This window comes from Zonotrichia albicollis, chromosome 3 (assembly GCF_047830755.1).
Source record: "Zonotrichia albicollis isolate bZonAlb1 chromosome 3, bZonAlb1.hap1, whole genome shotgun sequence".
In the NCBI taxonomy this organism is placed as follows: Eukaryota; Metazoa; Chordata; class Aves; order Passeriformes; family Passerellidae; genus Zonotrichia; species Zonotrichia albicollis.
In genome coordinates this window covers 64,506,769-64,530,007 of record NC_133821.1, presented here as the reverse complement: position 1 = coordinate 64,530,007, position 23,239 = coordinate 64,506,769, and the positions used below count along the sequence as shown (strand labels likewise).

General features: G+C 38.7%; 1 protein-coding gene across 2 annotated transcripts in view; it reads left to right on the top strand.

The window, feature by feature from the left end:
- Positions 1-23,239, top strand: part of SNX9 (sorting nexin 9) — a 61,031-nt gene that overhangs the window by 19,759 nt on the left and 18,033 nt on the right. Inside the window, exons 3-10 of one of the 2 annotated variants that reach the window (XM_074537681.1) lie at positions 1,351-1,425; positions 2,586-2,708; positions 16,134-16,317; positions 17,091-17,241; positions 18,625-18,709; positions 19,430-19,555; positions 19,839-19,956; positions 22,581-22,711. In XM_074537681.1, coding sequence (XP_074393782.1) covers positions 1,351-1,425; positions 2,586-2,708; positions 16,134-16,317; positions 17,091-17,241; positions 18,625-18,709; positions 19,430-19,555; positions 19,839-19,956; positions 22,581-22,711 — 993 coding nt within the window. Of the gene's footprint in view, positions 1-1,350; positions 1,426-2,585; positions 2,709-16,133; positions 16,318-17,087; positions 17,242-18,624; positions 18,710-19,429; positions 19,556-19,838; positions 19,957-22,580; positions 22,712-23,239 lie in introns of both variants that reach the window. The other variant, XM_074537680.1, reaches the window with a different exon arrangement.

Sequence of the window (23,239 nt, the reverse complement as noted above, 5' to 3'; positions counted from 1 at the left end):
TGTGGCTTAAGGCAGTACACACAAAACCAAGTAAAACTTTGTTTTATGTGTTCATGATAAATTGCCCCAAAGGCTCTTGTTTTTTTTTTATATGATAAGTTTAGATAGCAATAGCTGAAGTCATGCAAGTCCAATGATGATTGCTTTCAAGTGTAGCAGTGCAAATATGACTTCTGGCTCAAGATGTCATTGCTCTTGCAGTTTAACCAAGCTAGTTGAATTTATGATCTGAGATGTCTAATTATTTTTCTGTTCTTGAATAGTAAGCTTTTAGGTATGTAAGAGAAAATAAATTCAAGTTGTTATTTCACTAACTGCTTGATCTTTACTGCATAAAATCTTGAATACATAAGCAGGCTTCTCCTTATTGGAGTGCCTGTAAAGTGCAGGACTATATAAAATTTTGAAGTGAAAGAACAAAATTGTGAATAAATAAATAAATCAGTTAAAAAGCAAATTAAGAAAATCTAAAATTCAGTAATCACTATCTAGAATATACATCTCCAATTTTCATCTGTGAACTAGCTTGACATGTAGCTGTGTGTTCCTTAAACAGGTTGATTTAAAACAGAGCTGACTTATTCCAGATAATGTTGTCCTGGAATTAACTTCACTTAACTGCAAATGTCTACAGAGCTTTCGTAGTGTATGCAGAATATGTGTCTAAAAAACCCCAAACAATATCAAGATGTCCCACTGAGATCAGAGCTGAAGTGTTGTTAGTTCCTTCTAAACTAATAGCATAAGACTGCTTCTGAAAAGAAATGTGAAGTGGAAAGAATCAGTCCAGATCTTACGTGGCATGTGGCTTTTTTAATTTTTGAGAATAGCCTTAACATTTCTGTGGGTGATAGCTCTCACTCATCACATGTCTCTGCACCTTCAATAAATGAGGCAAGAGTTTTTACAGACATCACCAACAGTTTTGTTCTTTGTGTCTTGTTTCTTTATAGTCTGTTGATTAAAATTAATTCATTGAAATGGACATACTAATAGCTGTGTTTATATGCAGTCTGTGGCCAGACAATTGATTGTGGTTTCATAAATGATCAAAAGTGCTGAAAAATCAATTATTTTTCCCCCTTCATGCTTGTTAAAATCTGAAGTCCAGAATAGTTGTGTAAAATCAGCATGATCTGCATTATGTTTAAATGAGTATCTGCTGCTTCAGCAGCTTTGAGTGAGTTTGTTCAGTTTCACAGTCATAACTGTGTTTTGAACATTGACAGCAAGACAGTGCTTCCTGCTGAGCATTTGACATTTGACAGCAGGACAGTGCTTCCTGCTGAGCTATTTGAAGCATGTTGTGGGATCCATCTAGCAAAATCATGTCTATGTTAATTCTTTTAGGATGTTGGTGGAGGCTGGTTAGAAGGAAAAAACAGCCAAGGCGAGAGAGGACTTGTTCCAACAGATTATGTTGAGGTAAGTGACTACACTGCTCAGCGCCAAGAAAGCAGAACTGCTGAAAAGGCCATCCTCTGGTTTGCTGACCAAACTGAAATGCTCAAACAGAAAGCTTGGAATATATGGTCTCATTGTAGCAATTGTAGCTGGCTTTTGGACACCAGTGCGAACGTGCCATCCGAAGCTCCTGAGCTTCTTAGTGGTTTACCAAGAAATGCAAGAGGAAACTGTCTACAGTAAATACAGCTGATCTGCAGAACCTGAGTTGTTTTGAATCTGCTTTGGTTTTGGGGTCTCATAATCCAATAATTGGGGCTTTTTTCTGTCTGAAGATAGCAATATGGAAGTTAAATGAGTAATGCTTATATACACTGGTGTTGCTGTGGCAGACTTGACACATGCTTATAAATCTGGAATGGAGCCACATTTCTGGGGCTCAGGATGTGGGTTACCAAATCCAGGGACTAGTCAGCTTTTCTTCTTACTGAGACCCTCTGTTGTCTCTTCAGTGTGTGTTGTCCTGATTGTTGTTTAAAGACCAGTGATATTGTTTTGGGGGTGGAATGGGATCACAGTGCAAAGACTGCAGTCACATTCACACTTGGATGGCCCAGTGTCTGCATGTGTGCAGGTTGCTGGTTAGGTGGGTGAATACCTTGGCTGTAATTCCTGCAGCCTCTTAAGGCATGTCTCTTCCTTCAGCAGTGCTGTGTTTATTAAAAAAAAAAGCAAAAGGGGGAGGAGGGGAAGGGAAAGCAGGATCACTCTGGCTCATATGACCTTGTGTTTTTGCTTCAGTTGGTTAGCTCATGGTCTGGTAGCTTTTGGCTTTCTAAACGTACTGGCCCAAATCCATCTCCTGAGCACTGAGTTAACAGTCTCCAGGCACTTGCATTAACAACCTTTATTCCCTAAGCAATTTCTAGATAGGTGTTCACTGCCACAACAGTCTTGTATGTTGTAGTTGTAAGGCAACCTAGTTCCATCTGGTGTGGAAGTAAATCCTCCAGAGTATCTTGTCAGCTTCTTCTAAAAAATGCAATTGAATTTGAATTTAAAAAGGTTATATGCAAACATCTTAAAGTCTAGAGACATGAGTGTTAGGATGATTATACATGATAAAGCATAATTTGGTTAATTGAAGCATGAAAAATCTTTCTCAACCTTTTCCATTTCAGATTATAACAGAAGGTGCAAAGGATGGCATTAGCTGTGGCAACTCATTAGCTGATCAGGCCTTTTTTGATTCCCTTTCTTCAAGTACAGCTCAGACCAGCTCTGCTGCCAAAAGCAGTAATCAGGTATGTCTTGTGGTTTTTTGGGCACTGTGGGCATGGAAACTTTTATTGATGTAATTGCTTGCTGTACTTTATTTGTGAACCTTCATGAAAGTACTAATTAAAATAATTGTGTTTTCATTAGGGAACGTTTTTGTTGAATATTAATGATGTGTGTGACTGGTCAGAAACTGTCACTGCTGGAAAATTTAGTAGTCTTAACACTTTCAGAAATGGAGCATTTTCATTCTTTCCAGTCTGCAATGATATAAATCTGTGACTACTTCAGTCTCTGTATGTGGAAGTGCACTCTTAGCAAATGTATTTTATTTTCAAGCTACTTCTTTTAGTATGCTAACCTTATTAAGGAACCAGAGCTTTCTTTTTTTGATGTTTTATACAATTAGGGAAACTATACATCAGCAGCCAGAGTGAATGGATATATTTCTTCCTCAGAATTTGAGTAAGAGTAGTTTCTTGGACTAAAAAAGATGAAGTAAATTCATGCATTATCAGTTGGAGAAGAGGCTGACTTTCAGTTTGCTGCAAGAATATTTTTGTTCCTCTATTCATAGATTTTTGCCTGGTGCACCAGTTCATTAAGCAGCAAATATTTAGTTCCAGGTTAGATATGTGAGGACACATTATCTTAAACAGAAGTGGTTTTTTATGGTCTGCAGACTGGTGCATGTCCCACATGTAGGAAGTTAAACATTTTGAAGTCCATAGGTCAACGGAAGAACAAAATCTGCATTTTTTTTCCTACAGCAGCATGCAAAGGTCATCTGTGTTGGGAAGTAAATGCATTACTTATGGTAACAGCTGGGGGGACACACCTGGTTTGTAGGTCAGTTAAATATCAGTTATTAGTTTTCTTAATTGCACCACAGGACTTTGTCATGAAGTGGGATCCTTTGAAAACTCTGCATGGGGACATTTTTGTATGACAGTGAATGTTGTTCATTGACTGTAGAGTGTTTGATTTGGGCTTCCTTGTAGTCAGCAGGACAATGCCAGGATTGTTATTTTGAGATTGCATGTTCTCACCAGAGGACTCCAAACCTCACTGTGACTGTCTCAATGTTTATTTTTTTTAATTGATAGCCAGTTAATATGTAAGGCTAAACACAGAATTCATTAAATGCTTCGTGAGTTTTTCATGTCAGACTGAGCCAAAGGTTTTGATTATAGGTTAGTTTTGCCTCAGTAAAAACTGCAGTAGTTTGAGTGCAAAATGGGGAACCTCTTTTCTGCCTTGCTGTCTGTTACCCTTGCCCCATTTTTTTCCTACTGTAGTGTTTCTAGCAAAACTTTGCATCTGAGAAGGCTTGAGATATTTGCAGCAGCTACTTGCTGCCAAATCAGAGAGGACTGTTTCTCAGAGGAGAAACATAACTTAATTTGATCTCGGAAGAATTACTTACTAATCTAATACACCGAATATTTTGAATGGGAATCGAGGTATCTGTCAGAGCTTGTTTTGTGCTTAACACATTGTGCTTGTGCTTGGAGAAGAGAATAGAAAAGGTCTTGTCTCTGCAGTGGGAAAGGTTAAAATAAAGTTATAAAATAAAGGTTAAAATCTCTTATATTCTAAATAATAGAGAATTACTTTGGCAATCTAGTTTTGGAAGTTGCATTTCTAGAGCAGTGAAAAGCTTGAAAATGGGGTCACTTTACACTGTAGTTTACAGAAGATCAACAGTGTATTGTCCCTGTAATATATACGGATTGCGGGGTTTTTCATAGATTTTGGAAAAGGGTAACTTCATGAAAACAGCTTGTCACATTTGCATCAGTGCCCTACTCTTAGAAGTGTCCTGTTCCTCTCAGTTATCCTTCAAATGCTGTGTGAGATAGCTGAGGGGACCACTGTACTGTAGTGCATTAAGGTAAAACTATATTACTGACATGAAGAGGGGGAGAGAGGAGGACAGTGTGCACCTGGATGGAGTCAAGGCCATGCAAGATGCAGGGGAAGCCTTCATCAGGCTGGTGTCTTTAGGTCTTCAGTTTTCATGATTTTTTGCCATAGGAGGAACCATTCTGTTGTGTGGTCAGGGTTTTATGTCAAAAGTTATTTTCATTTTCACAAGTCTTTTTTTTCTTTAACTGAGTTCAGTAACTGCTATTTCTAGAAAATTGTAGATCTTGATTTGAGTACTGGTTTCGCAGCTTCTGACATATATCTGGTAGTTTTTTCTAGTGGCTTATTGCTAATGGGATTTTAATTTGTATACTAAGCAGTCTGGAAGCAGTTCTGGCTTCCACTTTTGACTGTTAGGCCTTTCTCCCAGATCAGAGAACTCTCTAGTGCAGGCATTTTCTCTTTGCAAGAATTCTGTGGCTAATTGTCTTCTTAATTAAGAAATTCTGTCTGTTCATTCTATCTGTGTGGTGCAAGACCCTATTTTCTTGCTCTCAGGAAGAAAAGCAAGCTTTCTTCTGCAGTGACTTTGATCTTGTGTCTATGAAGTGTGCGCATTGCTCCTGTGTGCATCGATCACACAGTGTCAGACAGATCTGACATTGCTGCACCGGTGTGGAAACACCCGATGGAGAGAAGGATTGCATTGTTTCCGGTAATGCTGCACCAGGAGGTCAGGCTGAGCCACTCATCCCCTGCAAACTGACATGTCTCTTTCAATAAGAGCCACTTTCAATAAGAACACTATCTCCTACTTTGGGGTATGGCCCTTCTTCCTAGATGTATTACTCTGAATTTGGTTGCAGTAACATTTATGTTTTTCAACATGAGTTCACTGAGGCACTTCGACTTGAGTTCAGATGCACAGCCTGTTCAAAGCTTTAATGACCAACTAGGTCAATATACAAAGTTTTTAATCTTAAACAAAACTCACATCAGGCTCTGGAGAGTTAAGAAAAATGATAAATTGTGTGTCAGTGTAAGGGGAATGGATGCTGGAGGTAGCACTGTAGTGGAAACTAAAATATTTGTAGATAGATTAGTCTGGTAGACTGAGTAAGATATAGCAATATTCCTAAATGCTGATATTTGATGATATCTATTATATTTTGCAGTAACATGGTGAGGTTGCAAGTTCATTACAAGAAATCTTTATAAAAGCAATTCTAAATAAACAGCATGATTTAGGATTTTTTCTTAGTACTGTTGTATTGAAGAAATTGCTTTGTATAAACATTGTCACTCTCACATACGCATGGTGGCACAACGCCCCCACTCCCCAATTCAGTAAGTCGGAAGATGTTATAATTCTTAGAATTCCTTCCATTCTTCTAACAGTAAGTAAAAAAGACCCAAACCAGGTTGTTGTATAGTCTTTCAATGCCAAGCTTTATTAAAAATAATAGATCTGGCTGAGTTGAAATGTGAGTGTGGTGCTTTTTCCTTTTCTGTTTTAAGGGGCCCAGTTAAACTAGAGTGTTGTGATTTAACCCTGGTAGGCAGCTCAAGCAGCTTATTACCCCCTGAGAGGAGTGGGGGAGAGAACAAGAAGGGTAAACATGGGTAAACTCTTGGGTGGAGATAGAGACAGCATAGTAGGTAAAGCAAAAGCTTCACATACAGGCAAAGCAAAATAAGGCATTCATTCTCTGCTTCCCGTGGGCATTCAGGTGTTCAGCCATCTCCAGGAAAGCAGAGCCCCATCATGCATAACCATTGCTCAGGAAGATAAATAGCAACTCTTCTCCTTCTTCCCCCATCCCTTTTTGCTTTCCAGTCAAACAAGAGACTTTTGGTTTCCTACTCTGGAAACCATAATTTTTTGGTGTTAAGGAAACATCATTGACTCCAACACAGTTCTGCTCCCTGTCTCTTTTCTATCCCTGTCTGCTCTCTGTCTATTTCCTTAAGAAAGTTTTTGTTGTTGTTTAGCAGATAATCTCCTGAGAAGTAATTAAAGAGCATTTATTAAAAGCAGTTTCTTTCCCTTCCTTTTCTTCAGTTAGAAGGACTCAGTAACCACAGCAACACTTAGATATTGTACCCTGCCTGGGGTTGCACAGATGTAAAGTGACAGTAGAAAAGGGGCACAGAGATAATTCCTAAGGAGAAAAATTGTACCTGACCCTGGGCAGTTCACTCTCTCCAGCTCATTCCTTGCATCAGCACTGTCCCAGCAATGGCTGCTTTGATAAAGTCTGCAGCTGCTCTTTTAAAGAGCTATCTGAGAAGATGCTGGGGACGTGAAAGCAGTGAAGCTAATTAAACACAAAATGAGGGAAAAATTTGACTCAAGGTAGCTATTCACACACTTAGAAGAAGATAAGCAGATAGGAGAATTTACTGTTGCATCTGCCTGTAACATTTGTGCTTTCATGTCTGAAAAGCTTTAAAAAATTATTCATGAAAATACAATTTAAGGAAGCCTTAGTTGCCAAGGATGGAGGTTTGGCTTGGCTTTTCTAAGTCTCATGCTGTTTTGACTTGGTAGCTCTTGGATATAGAGAGCAGACAGAATGAGTAATCTTTCTTCTCTGTCAGTCCACTGCCTCTGAGTGGCAATGCAAGGTGCTAATTTCAGTCTGTCATTTGGAACAGACAGTGAGTAAGTATATCAGCACTTATGCTATTCCTATTGGTTAGAGTTGCATATATATATATATATATTTATACATAAAGTAAGTTACTTGTAGACTCTGTTGGTATTGGAATAATAATGGCACTGAAATGAATACAAATTTTGTCAGGTTAAGCCAAGTGAACCTCTCAAATAGTGAACAAAAAGATCATCATTTTTGATGTAAAATGCATCACATGTTTTTCTCTTATAATATTTCTTTGATGCTGAGTTTATTCCAGAGGCTGTAGCAGTAGAGGATATTCTCTTTCACACTTCTAGATAGTGTTTCTTATTGCAGCTGATGAAGAGGTTATTATCTTGGTAATGTTTGGAGCCTTCATAATTTAAGTATGTATGGAAATACAATCAGTAATGTAAAATTCATTCTGAGTTGTCTCCTCCAGCTGGGTTGGTTTGGGGTTTTTTCTGGTGGTCAAGATTAGTGCTTCTCTAGTTAAGGATGTATTTGCATTTATTTGGTTTGTGTTTCAGGTTCAGAGACTGCTGTTTTAACAGCAGTGATATCTCTTCCCCTATTCTGAGCCACAGCTTGTGGTATTTTTTCATTTATCTAACCTAAAATGCTTTAAAAGCTGTGAATAAGTAGCAGCTCTCTTTTAATGATGGTGTTTATCTGAATTATTTAGATTTTGTTACTGCTATATTGGTGCAAGCTACTTCTTTTTGTTGGGAAATTAAAACACTGTCTGTACAGTAATTTCAGCAATTTCATGAGTGGTTCATAAGCAGACTGTATGTACAGCTTGTCACAATGTAGTCCAGCTGTTTCCAGCCTGTGTAACCTGCAGCCTTGAACAGCGGATAGAAATGCTATAAACTTTAGTATTCTGTATATTTTAGTTTGTGTGGTTTCTCCTCCCTTCCTTCTAGAGCTCAGCATAGCCTTTTTGCTTTCTTTCTTTGTTTTTCCCTTCTCTGCTGAATAGAAAGCTAGTATTAGAGATGTATAAATGAAAATAAATTGGGCTACTGCTTCTCTGTTTCAGGGTGGAAGTGGATCACAGCTTCATTGACGCAGGGGCTGTAGATGTGGCTTCCCTGTATTTAAGATACAAAAATAGTTCTTGTACCAAACTGTATGTTGCATTTGTAGAAGAGTTTGTTCCCTTTTCTTGATACTGATTCTCTAATCACTGCCACGTCTAGTTCTTGATGAAGATGACTGTACAGTTCTTCTTAGTTTGGGATAAAATAAGTATCCTGAGAGTTAGCATTTTTGTGAATTACAGATTTTTCCATTGATTCATGTTGACCCTAGAGAATCCACATGTTTTGGTATCTTCAGCAGAGCAGCAAGGCCTCATGGATAGGTCAGGAAGCATTTAACAGAAACCTCTGATGTTTGTATTGCTTTATCCAACGGTGAGAGTGAAATCAGTTGGCATAGTTTCTCTCACAGAAGCAAAGTGAGAAAAATGGATTTGTATGTATGCAAAATCCTTTCCCTTCCAAAAGCTGTGGGACTTGCTTATAGGCAGGATGAATAAGTAGTTAGTGAAAACACTTAGTTTGATGTCCAAGAGCTGAGGCAACTCAAGTTACCTGGTATGCAGACATAAGTTGTTGAACATGCGTAAGGAGAGCACCAAGGAAGTTATTCCCAAAATTTTACTTCATATCTTTCAGGCTTTTTCAATGAAGTGCTGGAAAGGTAAATTATTGTTGTTAATTTTGCATACCATAACTCCCACTCCTCCTCCCTGAATTGCTGGGAGTAGCAATAAATGCTAAGATTAAAGAAAATAAATATAGTGCTTCTATTAAAAGTGCAGTATTCTACTTATGAGGAAATTCTGACATGCATGTTAATAAATGTAACAGAGAACATTTCTGTTCTCTGATGAATCTGTGTGTGTAGTAAAGGAGAAGTATCATCACAGGAAATGTAACTCATTTGTACTTGACTAGGTCCAGTTTGTCTTGTTAAACCAGTGTGCTAAATTATCATATAAAGTATGCAGGTAGGTTCGCCAAGGGAGCTACAATTACAGTTGTAACTTCTAGTTCCTGTTACAGATAATGACACTATAAAATCCTCTATTGCTGCATGTGATTTGAGAGCAACTCTTTTGCCTCCACCACCTGCATTCAGACTGGTAACAGGAATTTGTGACTAACTTTCATTAAAGCAAAATACAAGGCAATGGCTTCTCTACAGTACTGAAAACAGTGGCTTGCTTGTTTTGAAATGAATCACATTTACATATTAAAAAATAACCATCAACATATGACAGTGATTTTATCAATTCCAATTACAGAGTTGTGTTGAGTTTTTTTGTGGATGATCCAGTGGAATGCCAAGGTTTAGGCAGGAAGTTGTTAAACTGGTGTAATACTGTGATCACTCATTGCCTTCATCTGCACCCATACCCTCAGGCAAAATATTACTATTGAAAGAGTTTTCCACAATTTACAGTGTTGGTATGCTTTTTTTCCTTGTCTGATTCATAGAATTGCAGAATGGGTCAGGCTGGAAGAGACCACAGTGGGTCTGGTTTGACCTCTCAACTCAAGCAGGGTCATCCTGGAGCACATGGTGCAGAACTGTGTCCAGATGGTTTTTGGCTATCTCCAGTGAGGAGGACCCCACAACCTCTCTGGGCAACCTGTTCCCAGTGCACAGTCACTCACACAGTGAAGAAATTCTTCCTTCTGCTCAGGTGGAACTTCCTGTGCATCATTTTCTGCTCACTGCCCCTTGTCCTATTGCTGGGCACCACTGAACAGAGCCTGGACCCATCCTCTTGGCACCCTCCCTTCAGATACTCATAGACATTGATGAGGTCCCCTCAGTCATCTCTTCTCAAGGCTGAACAGGCCCAGCTCCCTCAGCCTTTCCTCATAAGAGAGGTGCTCCAGTCCCTTAATCAGCTTTGTAGCCTCTTTTGGATCTGCTCCAAGGGCTCCATGTCTCTCTTGTGCTGAGGAGCCCAGAACTGGGCGCAGCTCTCCAGATGAGGCCTCACCAGGGCTGAGCAGATGGGCAGCATCACCTCCCTCAACCTGCTGGCAATGCTCTTTCTGATGCACCCAGGGTGCCATTGGCCTTCTTGGCCACCAGGACACACTGCTGGCTCATGGACACCTTGTTTCCACCAGGATCTCCAGGTCCTTCTCTGCAGAGCTGCTTCCCAGCAGGTCAGTCCCCAGCCTGTACTGGTGCCTGGGATTGTTAGCATTTCTGCTAACCTGCAAACTTACAGTGCCATATGTTGCACATTCCCCTGCACCGTGGCAGGGGGCTTACTGCAATATGTCATTTCCTTCCTGAGTTGTTTTTTCTTGTTGTTTTGGGGGTTTGTTTGTTTGTTTGTTTGTTTGTTTGTTTTTGGTGGTGATTTGGTTTGGGTTTTTTTTTTCTCACTGAGCACTTCTTTTAAAGTAGAATCATGGGCATTTGTAGTTGAAAGTGATAAACTGAAAATGGGCAGTAACACTCTTAAATTCCTCAAAAAAAAAAAAAAAAAAGACAACTAGGGGCACCCCCTTCTCTGTTTCCAAATAAAAATAGAGTACTTTTCCCAAAAAGGAAGGATAAAACCTTGTTTAATCTTTGTAGCCGGATCCTAGGATGTCTAGATGACACAAGTCAACATCAAAGAGGAACAGGGAGTCTTTCTTCACTTTCTGGCATTGCTGTGATTGCTACTTAGAAAACTGTCTGAAATTTCTCATCTGTGTTTCAATAAAAAACCATTAAGAGTTGAAATCAGCTTAAGAGAAGACAAGGATATAAAGAAGTGACTTGATTGTCATTTACATATGCAGGTGTGAATAACAAAAACAGAAACCTGAGAGAACTCCATTGAATAAATTATATAGAATTTTTAGTGTCTGAAATTTGAAATTAAGCAAACTTTAATTAAAAAAAAATTTCCCTGAAGCAGTCAGGGTGACAATGGATGTGTTTTCCCTCCCCTCATCACTCAGTATTCTTTACTCAAGTCTAAATTATGTATCTTTCTAAAACACCATTCCATACTTCAAAGATGGATTTTTTTGTGCTGAATCAGGAGATGATAGATGGAAATCCTGTGCCTGCACTGTGCACAGGCAATACAGCCCCTAGTCCAGTTTGGTTGTGAATAAGCTTATAGGTAAGGAAATGGGATTTGAAACAGGAAAAGAACAAAAAACGAACAGCTGTGCTCATGCTGCTATCTCAGTTTGTCCACTGGTGGTTTAAATTTATTTTCTGCTGAAAACAGGGAGTGTCCAGTAGTTGTGTCTGGGCTTTGGGTTGTTTGAGGCTGCAAAGCCCTGCTCTGGTGCAGAGTTTTGAAGGGGGCAGTGGGATTGGTAGTGGAAGTGTTGGATGATTGTTTCCTCAGGAAGGAAGTGAGAAGACAGGAGTGGCTGAAAGACAGATGGGTTCCTAGAACAGCATTACTACAGCTTCCTTGGCAGCTGCTTCCGGAGGTCATGTTGCTGTCAAGTATTTATCTGAGGGAACATTCTAGTATCTAAATCCATAAAGTTGGCTATTCTTTAAAATCTAGCCCATCTCCACTTTTGCTTTTCCTAGAGGATTTCTTTAAGGATGTTTGTGTTGTACTATGAAAAAGAGGGCCTTCCTTCAGAAGTGGAAGAAATGCCCTGGACCACAATGCTAACATAATTATCTACCAAGAAGAAAGCTTAGCCATAAGATATTGTAGGTATGGCAGCTGCTTCAGTTATCTGCTAATGTGCACACTTGTTCTATCTTAAACAGCACAGTGAATGCAGTTCTGTGATTGCTGCAGAATAGGCTTTTAGCCCTTCATCTTTCTTCATGGAGAAAAACACTTGATTTTTAAGGTGTCTGTCTATATACTCAGTTGTTTGGGGTTTTTTGAAATGTGTCTATCAGAGACTGTTATCCAAAGAAGTTTAGTGTAATGTCTGAGTATGCTTAAGGCTTTGTTTCCATGCAGGTAACTAAGGCAGCTATAAAACTGGAGAGGTATGTTCATTCCTGTGAGCTATTGAACTGAGTCACCTTGACTTTTCTTGTGTTTTCTGCCATTGCTCTGTGCTGTCTGTCTCTTTTAAACCCCTCTTCAAGAGCATAACGCTTCTCATTGCAGCTTTGGCTGTCCTGAACTTCCCTTGATCTGATCAGGCTTACTTTTGCTACTCACTGCTTCAGCATGGCTTCTGTCTCTGAGTAGATTTCAAGATGTATTTCTTACAGTTGGAGGTCATTATTTTTGATGGCACACTTCACCTAGGTCTTTCTGGGTACCTAAATTAGTTTTACCATTTGAACATTGTGCTTGTTTTGGCTTTTGTCCTTCAGCAGTAGAATGGACCTATTTGTCCATCAGGGGCATTCATTAATATGAGGAAGGAGTCTGCCAGAAACAAATTAGTTGGCCAGGAGAGCAAATAAAGATTTTTAGCCAGGACAGAGAGATACCTCAGTGCCTCATCTTAGCTTTACTGTCTTTACAATAGCTTTGAATTCTCTGGAAAAGAGCAAATATGTCACTTCTATTTAGTTCATTATTCATTTGGTAAAGGTACTGACATTCCACTTCCAAGCTGAGGATTTTTCTGTTGTGGTGTAATTTTTTCTCATTCAACTATTATTAGATCTTTAAAAACATTCTAGGCTTCTCTTCCCATCCTCTAGGCCCCACGAGTAGTGATCTGTTTCTGTAGTGAGCTTGAATCTGCCCTTAGTGGAATCCTCTTAGAACATTCAGCAATGGGTCCCTCTGTTGTCAGTTCCCAGCATAGCCCTTTTGTCTTGTTTTTACTCCTAGGACAGTAGGAGTGAGCAAGTACCTAGTAGTCTACATAAGGGTGAATCAGCTGCCTTTTAGGAGTTTATCCTTAAATTTAATCTCATTGTACTTGTTTGAATCACCCGTGGGTTGAGCTCTGCTCTCCTAATCAGTCTTTGGAAAATGTGCTGTGGCTGATATACCTTGGGGAGCAAGGAGTTGCAATGTTTGATTTGAAGGCTATTTCTTAGTTGTGGGGTGTGGCAATTCTTTTTGTGTACATTTGAGAAGGCTTGAACACTTGGATATTAGGTGTGCTGTATCAAATTTTGACTAAATATCAGCTTCTTGCAAGGGCTCTTCACCTTCCTTCACTAAGGAAATATCACAGGATTATCAATTTCAGTTATGGAAAACTAAAGCTGTAACAATGTGGCTTGATGCAAAATACTTGAGGTTTAATTAGGGTTTATTCAGCCAGAGCTAGGCCACACAAATGATTTCTTGTATGAAGATTCAGTGGCTGAAATGCACAGAACTGCTCATTGGGGCTGAGAGACCTTTTTAATAACTGCTGTGTCTTTAGCTGATCCTCCATGATGCTCCAAGACCTTGAGGATGGCAGGCCTGACTCCTGAGCCCTTCTCCATGTTTTCTGCCACTTAGGAGTGTCCACAGTATGTATGCATGTAGGAAAACATTTCAAGAAGGTTGAAGAGGGTCCTGTAAGTGCTCCTTGAAAGTTGTGATGTATAGATTCCTAAACCATCTCTTACTCTCTTCCCCAGTGCTTCAGAAGAAATGGGGATCCTTTGGTTGAGAGGAACAGAGGAGAGAATAGTATATTCCACCCCTTTTATAGCCTATAGGTGATACACCTAGGGGAAGAGCTTACCCCACGGCTTTCTTGGACACTTTTGAAGTAAATTTTTCTGATTTGAAGTGCTTCCATCTAGGTACATGGAGATAAGGCATCTGGGAGCACAATTTAATTAATACATTTCCCTTTGCTGTACAGCATCTGTGTATATCAGCATTTGTCTGTGAATGTGATGATTGCTCCTGACAGTCATTCTTTAGTAGTGTCAATATTATTGCCCTCCTCTTTTTTTGCAGCAGATTTTAAGGTTTCTTTACCGTTTACTCATGTACCAGATTTCATATGAACTACTACAGAAAAGAGGAAAACTTTACTCAGTCTTTTGGTGATCATGCCACTTCTGGACTTTCATTTGCTAGTGATCAGCAAAACATATATTGCAGAAGTATTGGTACGTTAATATTATGCAGACTAGTCTTTTCTAGGTCTGCACTTTTCTAGGTGCTTCAAGTTATGTTAGAATCAAGCATGCTTTGGTTGGGCCCCAGCCCTGTGTGTTTCCATTAGCCAGGAATGAGCTCTGGCTAATGCCACATGTGGTTATTTCTCTTTACAGTCTCATACCAGGTGAAAATAGGAAGAGAGCAGACTAGTATAAGTTATCTTTGTAATTTGCTCGAAGTAGCACTGGGTATCAGCTATCCAAGAGTGTTGCTCCCTCAGGGAATAATGTTCTTGCATCAGTTTCATTCTCAAAAAAAAAAAAAAAATCCCAAGCTATCACTATAGAAGCTTTCCACATAATCTGTCTCTCTCTCTCTCAATTCCTAGAGACTCACTGACGCACTTGTGAGTCTTGTGAATGGTGATTTTTCTCCCCAGCTTGGGGGCTTGGTCTTAATTTCCACATCCTGTAAGGAGTTGTGAACCTAAATATATAAATGTGTTATGTAATAACATAATTTTTGAGTCTTTATGATTTGATACTGTCTATAAAATCTGTCTGTCAGATGACTTTATTTAGGGAAAAACTGAAGGGAGACTTCTTATTCCTAAGTAGATCATCAAAGTTAAAATGGGATTAAAGAATATTTAGTGGAAAAAATTGGGATGTGGAGTAGCTGTACCATTTTTGTGTAAGACACTTATGCAACATTTTTGCAGATAATAATTTAATTTTTAGTGGGAGTTTTATTAAATTTCCTGTATTGGCAAATGTTCTAAGATACATGTAAATGTTGTAGTCTAATAGCAATTAATTTATATAAGGCACTCTTTCTTCTATATGCTTCTTCATGGTAAAAATAATGAACTTGCATCAGTAGGATTTGAGATTTGTTTTTACAAAACTCACTTTCTCCCTCTGCTGAACAAAACAAGCCTTCTCAGCTTTGTTTGCTTTCCTTCCTCTTCTCTTTCTTCCTCCTACACTTTGGGTGTATGGGTTTCGATATGTGTGCAGTTTTTCTTTCTGCTGGCAAGTCTCTGCATTAAGTGTCTGGAGTAGACTACACTTAACTAGTCAATGCTTTTTCAAAGTGTACTGTTAAAATCAAGGAGCTGAGCAGGATGCTAAGCTATTGAGCCAAGATGAACTTGCCAAATGCAGCAGTTAGTGTGTCTGCTCTGCACTCCTTCACTGAGGTTTCCACCTCCACAGCACCATTGGCAGAAGGGGGTGTGTGAGTGCCTTCACCACAAGCTTATGCTGAGAGAGTAGGTCTACAGGCAGATACCAGACTGTTCCCTGGCAGATGTCTCTTTTCTTCCCCCATCTTCACTGTGAATGAGTTAAGCTCTGACAGGGAAGCTCATCAGGTTAGGCTTTGACTCCCTAACTGCAACACCAGTAGTGATGGTGTGCATGGGAAATTTATTGTTTGCTTTTAGTAAAGCCACTAATCTGAGTTTGATAAAATAAGTATTTACAAAAACCTAATTCTTGACTTCTGAGTTCTGGTTTTAAATGTGCTAATTAGCCCGTGGCTTTAGGTAATTAATAGTTCACAAGTGCAATACTTACTAAGGTGTCAGTGTAAAATAATTACCATGGGTGAGATTGCTTCCTAATACTGTTGCAACAAATAATTTAGTTACCCTGAGGAGAAGCACTCTTATTAATATGTATTGGTGTCACATTGTTGGAAAGCTGAGCAGTTCTTCCCAGTGCTTGCTGCATGCAAGAGTTGTGTAGCTGGAAATGCAAGATTTGGCAGCTGCTTCTAAATCCAAGTGAAGTGCTGAATGCAAACTCAGCCTACCAACAGGTGAAAGACTTCAAGAGGAAAGTACGTGGTTGTTGGTCATTTCTTCAGCAATTCTTCTTTACTTTTGTCTTCATACAATGTAGGCAAGCATTGCCAATGATCCTTGGTCCAGCTGGAACGTTGGGAAGTCTGGGAACTGGGATAATGGAAATGCTGTTGACAGCTGGGCAGCGAAACCTGAAAGTGCACCTGGCCAGAGAAACAGCGCTTCAAATAACTGGGAGGCAGCAGCAGCATTTGGTCATCCACAGGCATATCAAGGACCAGGTGTGCTAATAATGCTCTTTCTTTTCCTTAATAAATTGGAGTAGGTGGGCAGTAGAGGTAAGAACTATTTAATTTTTCATAACTATAGACCATGGTTTATTTAAGAAAACAAAACCAAACCAGTTTCCTAACAGCACATTGCCATGTGGGTAAGCTGGACACTAAATTAGTAGGGGTTCAAAAAAATTAAATAATTTTCAAAAAAATTGGTTCCACAATAACAAACACCGCAAACTTTTATGTAAATCTGACAAACCAAAGTCTTTTACATACATGATCTATTCCCAGGCATGTTGTTCAGCTTGCATAACAAACTTTTAAACTCCCTTGAATTTGTGCTCTCAGGCCTTTGAAGGAATAGTCTCTTAAATTTTAATTTTAAGAAGTGACTAGCTTTTCAGAAGGCTTCTCTACCTTTTTTAGTAACAGCCTAAATTAAGGGGAGAACCCATAACTGGGGAATGCTAACTTGGAGTCTATGAATATGGAACACAATTGAGTTCATCTTAACACACCATCATCTCTTCCATATTTTTTTTTCTTTATTTTCTTCTCCCTCACTGGATTTTTAGTGCACTGCTTTGCAGGTTGTATTTGATGGAGATAGTGGTAATTGAGAAGGAATAGTAAAGTAGAAGGCTGAAAGAGATTTTAATATATTTACTTGGTTGATTATTTTTATGTGAGTGCTGAAGTACCTGCTTCTGTTTTTGAAGAGAAATTATGTAACTTTCTCCTTTCGCTGTCCCCTGATCCCTCCTGTACTTCAGCAGCTGCTGATGACGATGATTGGGATGATGACTGGGATGACCCAAAATCAGCGTCACCATCTTACCTTGGTTACAAGGAGACGGAGGCATCAGAGGCTGGGGGGGTCCAGCGTGGGAATTCTCGTGCAGCTGCTATGAAGTTACCACTGAACAAGTAATGGAAAATACAGGGGAAATGTGTATATATTGAAGAGAATTGGAATTTGTCAAGATGTATAAATTCAACATCCTTGAAATAAGCAATGTAAATTACAGTTTTGGGGCAGAAGAGAAGGTGGATTTGTAGTTCAGCATATTCCTTAAGCAAGCAGTGGATGCAGATCCCTGAAATCTTAAAACTACATGACAAAGCTGTGTAATTTTTGAAGGTGTCATACAGGGAGATGACACTTTCACAGTGCCTGAGCTTCAAGTCTTTGAAATTTAACTGTCGAAGGTGGTGGATGACTTGTCCATACAGTAGAAACTGATCAGAGATGTTGCCCCAGAGTTCTTGAGCAATCTGAGTTTCTGGTGGGGAAAAGTTCTGTTCTGTTGTGTTTGTACATCTTCCAAGTTGATTCTTGAGCCACAGAAAGTTTGATTTTATAGATAAAAATCCTACAGTAGCATCAAGTTTTTTCAGGGTTATACTAGCATTGTCCCATGTTGTGGCTTAATGTTTGTTTGTTCTGAAGCTGCTGTTACTCTGAGAACTAGTGTGTGGTAATCTCTGAATGGATGAAAGCAGAATGGAAAAAGATTCTAGAATAATGGTTCCTTGGGTATCTTAACTAAAATCAACAGTCTCTGCATGACTAGTTAATTTTGTTCATCAGTGGGTTTTTACGTACAGTGTTGCATGAGTACCTGCACATCATTGTTTACTTGTTGTAAACTCAGAAAAATACCTTTTATAAGAGATTTTTTTTGGTCCATGGAGTAAGTCCTGCTTTACTGCTCATGTTTCTGCAAGCAGTTTGGCAGTACTGCAAGGGCTAATTATCTTCCTAATTAGAAAGAGGAAACCACCATTTACTTTTTATAAGAAATTTTGTTAGACTTTTAGAATATTATAGTGATTGTTTGGCTTCCTTTTAATTGGTGGATAAATTATTTAAGATAACTCATGTTTAGAAGCACTTGGTCGATCTTTTGTTTACGATTCTTTCAGATTATTGAATTCTTGTAATTTGAAATCTCAGGTGCATGAGCATCTGTCTGTGTGTGGTGTTTCCAGAGAGGGTGGGGCTGCAGAGGAGTGATAGATGATACTTTGTGACCTCCTGTTATGTTTGGTATGATAGTCAGCAGAGCAGGAATAACAACTTTGCTCTGCAATAAGGAGCCTATTGCACACACAGACACACACAAAAAAACTGGATGTCAGTAGCCAAGATTCTTCTGCTTTTTTCCATGCAAAATGTTGACTGTTGCAGTAATTCACATAAAATTTTCTATATTTGAGAAATATTTAGGGTTTTTTTCCTGTAATAGCTGGTAGTTCTGCATATGTCAAAGGAAGGAGGATTAACTTATCACTTCATTTTATTGTTAGGTTTCCTGGATTTGCAAAACCTGGAATGGAACAGTATCTGTTGGCAAAGCAGCTAGCAAAACCCAAAGAAAAAATTCCCATAATTGTAAGCTGGGGTTGTGTATAATTTTTCTGTGTGGGAGGTATGGGTTTTTTTGGTTTTCTTTTTTTGGTTGACTGGGTTTTGTTGGTTGGTTGGGTTTTATAATGCTCCTCACCTTTCCCTGTTTTCTTTACTGAACTTTTATCCTCAAGGTTGCTATATATATTTGGGGCAGAAGAAACTGATAATGAACACATAATTAGAAATGGAACTGCCATATTAAAAATTATAAGTGTGATGATGATTATTCTTTTCAGTACTTTTTTTCTCATGCTCTATCTATAGCATTACTTGTGATGAACAAATGCCTTTTTGGGATTGGGATGCAGAGCAAATGCATTACACTGTCTATTCATTATCTAGATAGTTACATGTAAGAGCTACATTTGTAGAGGTTTGCAATGCTCAGTCCTGATGGTCAGGTCACTTTCTGATCTGAAAACCAAACTCTTCGGTCTATATGCTGTTCTAGCAAAATGTGATTAAAATAGTCCTAGAATTCACCATTCATTTGTTATTTGTGAAAAATTGTAAAATACACAAGATAAAGTCAGCTGCGGTCTTTTGTCCCTGACTGCCAGAAGCCTCTCTGTTTCCAGACTCTCAGCCTCTTTCCACTGAAATCAATGGAAGCTCTCAAGTGAAGAGAGAAGATATGTATCCCCTTGTTTGCAGCTTGTGCAACATGACGTACTAAAAGATAATATTTGCAATTTCTTACAGATTGGTGATTATGGCCCAATGTGGGTATATCCTACCTCTACATTTGACTGTGTGGTGGCAGATCCCAAGAAAGGTTCTAAAATGTATGGTCTCAAGAGCTACATTGAGTATCAGCTGACCTGCACTGTAAGTGTATCTGAAACAGGATCTTTTGCCTCACAAATATGTTCATTTGTACATAAAAATAGAAATCGTGTGACTTGGTAAGGGCATTGTAAGAGTAAGTAGTAGTTGTCATATTTTTTTACCCCAAGGATTTGCTTTCTTCTAGAATTTCAAGTTCTTCTATATTAAGGCTCTAATTCATAAATTTTGTTTGCATTCCATGTGGTTACCATTCTGGTCATGCTTCTTTCATGTGACTGTGTGTAGTTGCCTGTCCAAGTTCAGAGTTGTGTTTCTCTTCCAGAACACTAATCGGTCTGTCAACCACAGATACAAGCACTTTGACTGGCTGTATGAGCGGCTCCTGGTTAAATTTGGATTAGCCATTCCAATCCCTTCTCTTCCAGACAAGCAAGTAACAGGTGAGTATTCCCAGTTCTGAATTCATGGGAAATAAGGAAATCAGATTTTTATAAGGTTCAGTTATTTCTTACTGTTTGTTTTTCTCATTATTTTTAAATGAGGTATCAAAGAAACCCCTACCTTTCTCCACTCAAAACTTATGATGAGTTGTTATGACTGGTTGATAATAACAGATCAATACTAGGAGAATCACTTTTGCATTTGATTGTACATGTGTTATGTTGTAGGAGCTTTGACACAAAGTTCCCAGAGGAAAGGGAGCATCCCCTGACTGGTTGGGATGGCGATTTTTTACTTCCAAGTGAAATGTCACAGCTGTTTCTCCTCTTGCTTGATTTCACACTTGATTTAGAAAGCATCTTTCATTCATATAGTGTTCTGCTCTGGTTTGATGTCAGTTCAGCTTGACCCAACTGTCTGAAGCTTGTGGAAATCTTTTGTTCTGAATTCAAGAAAAATGGGATTGGGTCCTTTAAATGCACCTACATTTGGTCTTTGCAACAGAATGCCTATGCCACAATGCCTATGAAACAATACCTATGCATTTTCAAGCAGTCTCTGGCTTCCTTTCTACAAGTGTATGCTAAAGTGTATGTGAAGGAAAGAATGGACACCTGTATAGGAGGAAAATGCTTTACTTTAGCCCATTTCCACTTGTATGTTTTCTGGGAAACTTATACAGCATTTAAGATAAACAGCCAAAACAACATATAAGCACCGGCATGTTGCCAACCACGTGGCTGTGGGCATCACTCAAAATGCAGCAGCTCTGCTGTGTCTGAAGAAAGCTGAGCATTGATGAAGTTGCTGGGATAAATGCCGAGGAAACTGAAAAGTGAGGAAGTGACTTCTTCCCCTTAGCCTCGTGTTTAGAATTGACCAGCATTTCTATTAAACATGTGCATGTCTGTTAACAGGAAACCAGAAGACATGATGGGGTCCCTAGATTTCATTGTAACTCTATCTTAAAAGACCCAAGAGTCTGGCATCACACCTTGGCAAAATCCATTGCCTGTGAATTTCTGTATTCTGGAATCTGTGGGAGAGAAAGCCTTGCCTCATGCAAAAAAATTATAATTAAAAAAAAAGCATGTCTCTTTTTCTGAAACATGAGGAAAAAGAGTGCTTATCTTTCACTGTGTTTAGGAGGCTTCTTTCTGAACACTGTCTACAAAAGCATTTCTGTCAATTTGTCTTGACAGAACAAGACTCCCAACTGACTTTGTCAGGATCCTGGTTTTAATGATACACTGGTGATGATATGCTTAATGATCAGCATGTAACTTGCAGCTGCTGCTGTTCTGGTGTTCTGCACTCCTTGCAGGAATGCTGTGGAGATTTCTGTATAGATTAAAAATTAAGCAAAGGATTACTGAAGGGTATAGAATGTCTCTTCCACAGTGTTTGTTTGTTTTTTTTTTTGCTAATTTGCAGGAAAAATATGCATACACAAAGTTCATTTTTCATTACTTCTGTTATTTACCTGCTATTCTTGCTAGTTTCCATATTTGCAAAAAAACTAAAAACCCAAAAAAACCCAAAACCTAAACTACAAGCACCTCAGCTTTGTAGATCTGCTGCCATAGTAACTGTGCAGTAGAATTATATTGAAACCGTGCATGTGTTCAAGGCTTGTCATCTGTGCTGCTGTGGAAATCAGAGGAGCTGGGTGCTGGAGGAATCTCTCTTTCCTTACAAATCCCCTTCCCTGTATGCTTTAGAAGTCTGATGTCATGCATTTTTTTTTTTAATTAGAAAGGATTCTCTCAAGAAAACAGTTTCTACTTAAACAAAAATGAATACGCAGTGATGATGCATTACTGATTTAAGAAAAAATGGTTACTTATTTAGTTTGTATTAAAAATATCTTAAGTACCAAAAAAATCAGTTACAGTCTTACACGTATGTGTATATTTTAACCAGTTTATGCATATTATTTATTGATTTTTTTATTTTTTTTCCACAATTTACCTATATGGAAGTATGTTTAAAGGAGGCACTGCTTTTTTAATCTGTGATTTGTGTTTGAGTAATTTCCAATATTTTTGAGCAATCCAATTTTAAGGTGTTTTGAGTTGTTTAATTTCAGTACTTTGTTAGCTTGCACATGCACTTGGATTGTAGTTCTTTTTTCTTCAATGTTTTTAAACCTCATATTGACCAAGACTTTACTAAACTGTACCAGAAGAATACTTTCATTCCAAGCCTGTACCTGGCTTTTCTCTTGGGTCATCTGAATACCTAGTTTTTCTGTCCAAAAGTTTGTTAGTTTTTGGGGTTTTTGAATGTATTTGAATTGGGGGTGGGTATCAGGTTTTTTGAATATTTTGTGGCTATCTTAAAAAGGATCAGAACTCTTGATCAGTAATCAGTATTTAAAATCAATCAATTTAAGGTTCTTTTGGTTTTTTAGCATAATGGGCCATTTTTTTATGAGTTGGACTCAATGATTCTTGTGAGTCCATTCCAACTCAAGACTCTGTTATTTTTGTAAGTTCAGAGTCATGAAACTTTTAATAACTCACCAGATGAATTACAGGTTATTTCAATTTAATTTTTTTTAAAAAAGGAATTTGAAGGTGCTAGACTGTAAATGTAACAATTATTGTTCGATGTGTAACAGGGCGCTTTGAAGAAGAATTTATCAAAATGCGCATGGAGAGGCTGCAGGCTTGGATGACGAGAATGTGTCGCCATCCTGTTGTCTCAGAAAGTGAAGTTTTCCAGCAATTTCTCAATTTCCGAGATGAGAAGGTAGGAAATGAAATAAAGTTCTCACACAGCCTGAGATTAAGGAATTGGTGTCCCCCCACACTTCCCTTCAAACCAAGAGTTTGGCTCTGTAGCCGCCCCACTGTGGGCAGTGGTGATGGGCTGGAAACTGCTGGGATTCCTAACTCAGCTGATCGATCAAAACAAGGCATAAAATTGCTCCTGTGAAATGCCACACACCATTCCCACACAGCTGTGCTCTTCAAAGTAACTTTGTTGCTGTCTTTCTAGGCACAGTTTGTATCCTCCAGCAGAATAGGAAGATATATAAAACTCTTTTGGCTGTTGCCCTGCTGTGTCTCTGCTGGATTTAGTAATCACTGTGATCCTCTGAGTGTGCTGCTCTGCTAATAAAAGCTATTTTGTAGCATATCTAGGTTGTGCCTGTATTATATTTAAAAACAGCCCCCTGCCCCATCCCTATCCTTCAAAAGCACAGTTTCTCACTGAAAGAAAGCACTATGTTGCAGCCTTACCTGATATAGCCAGCCATTTTTTATTCACACACAC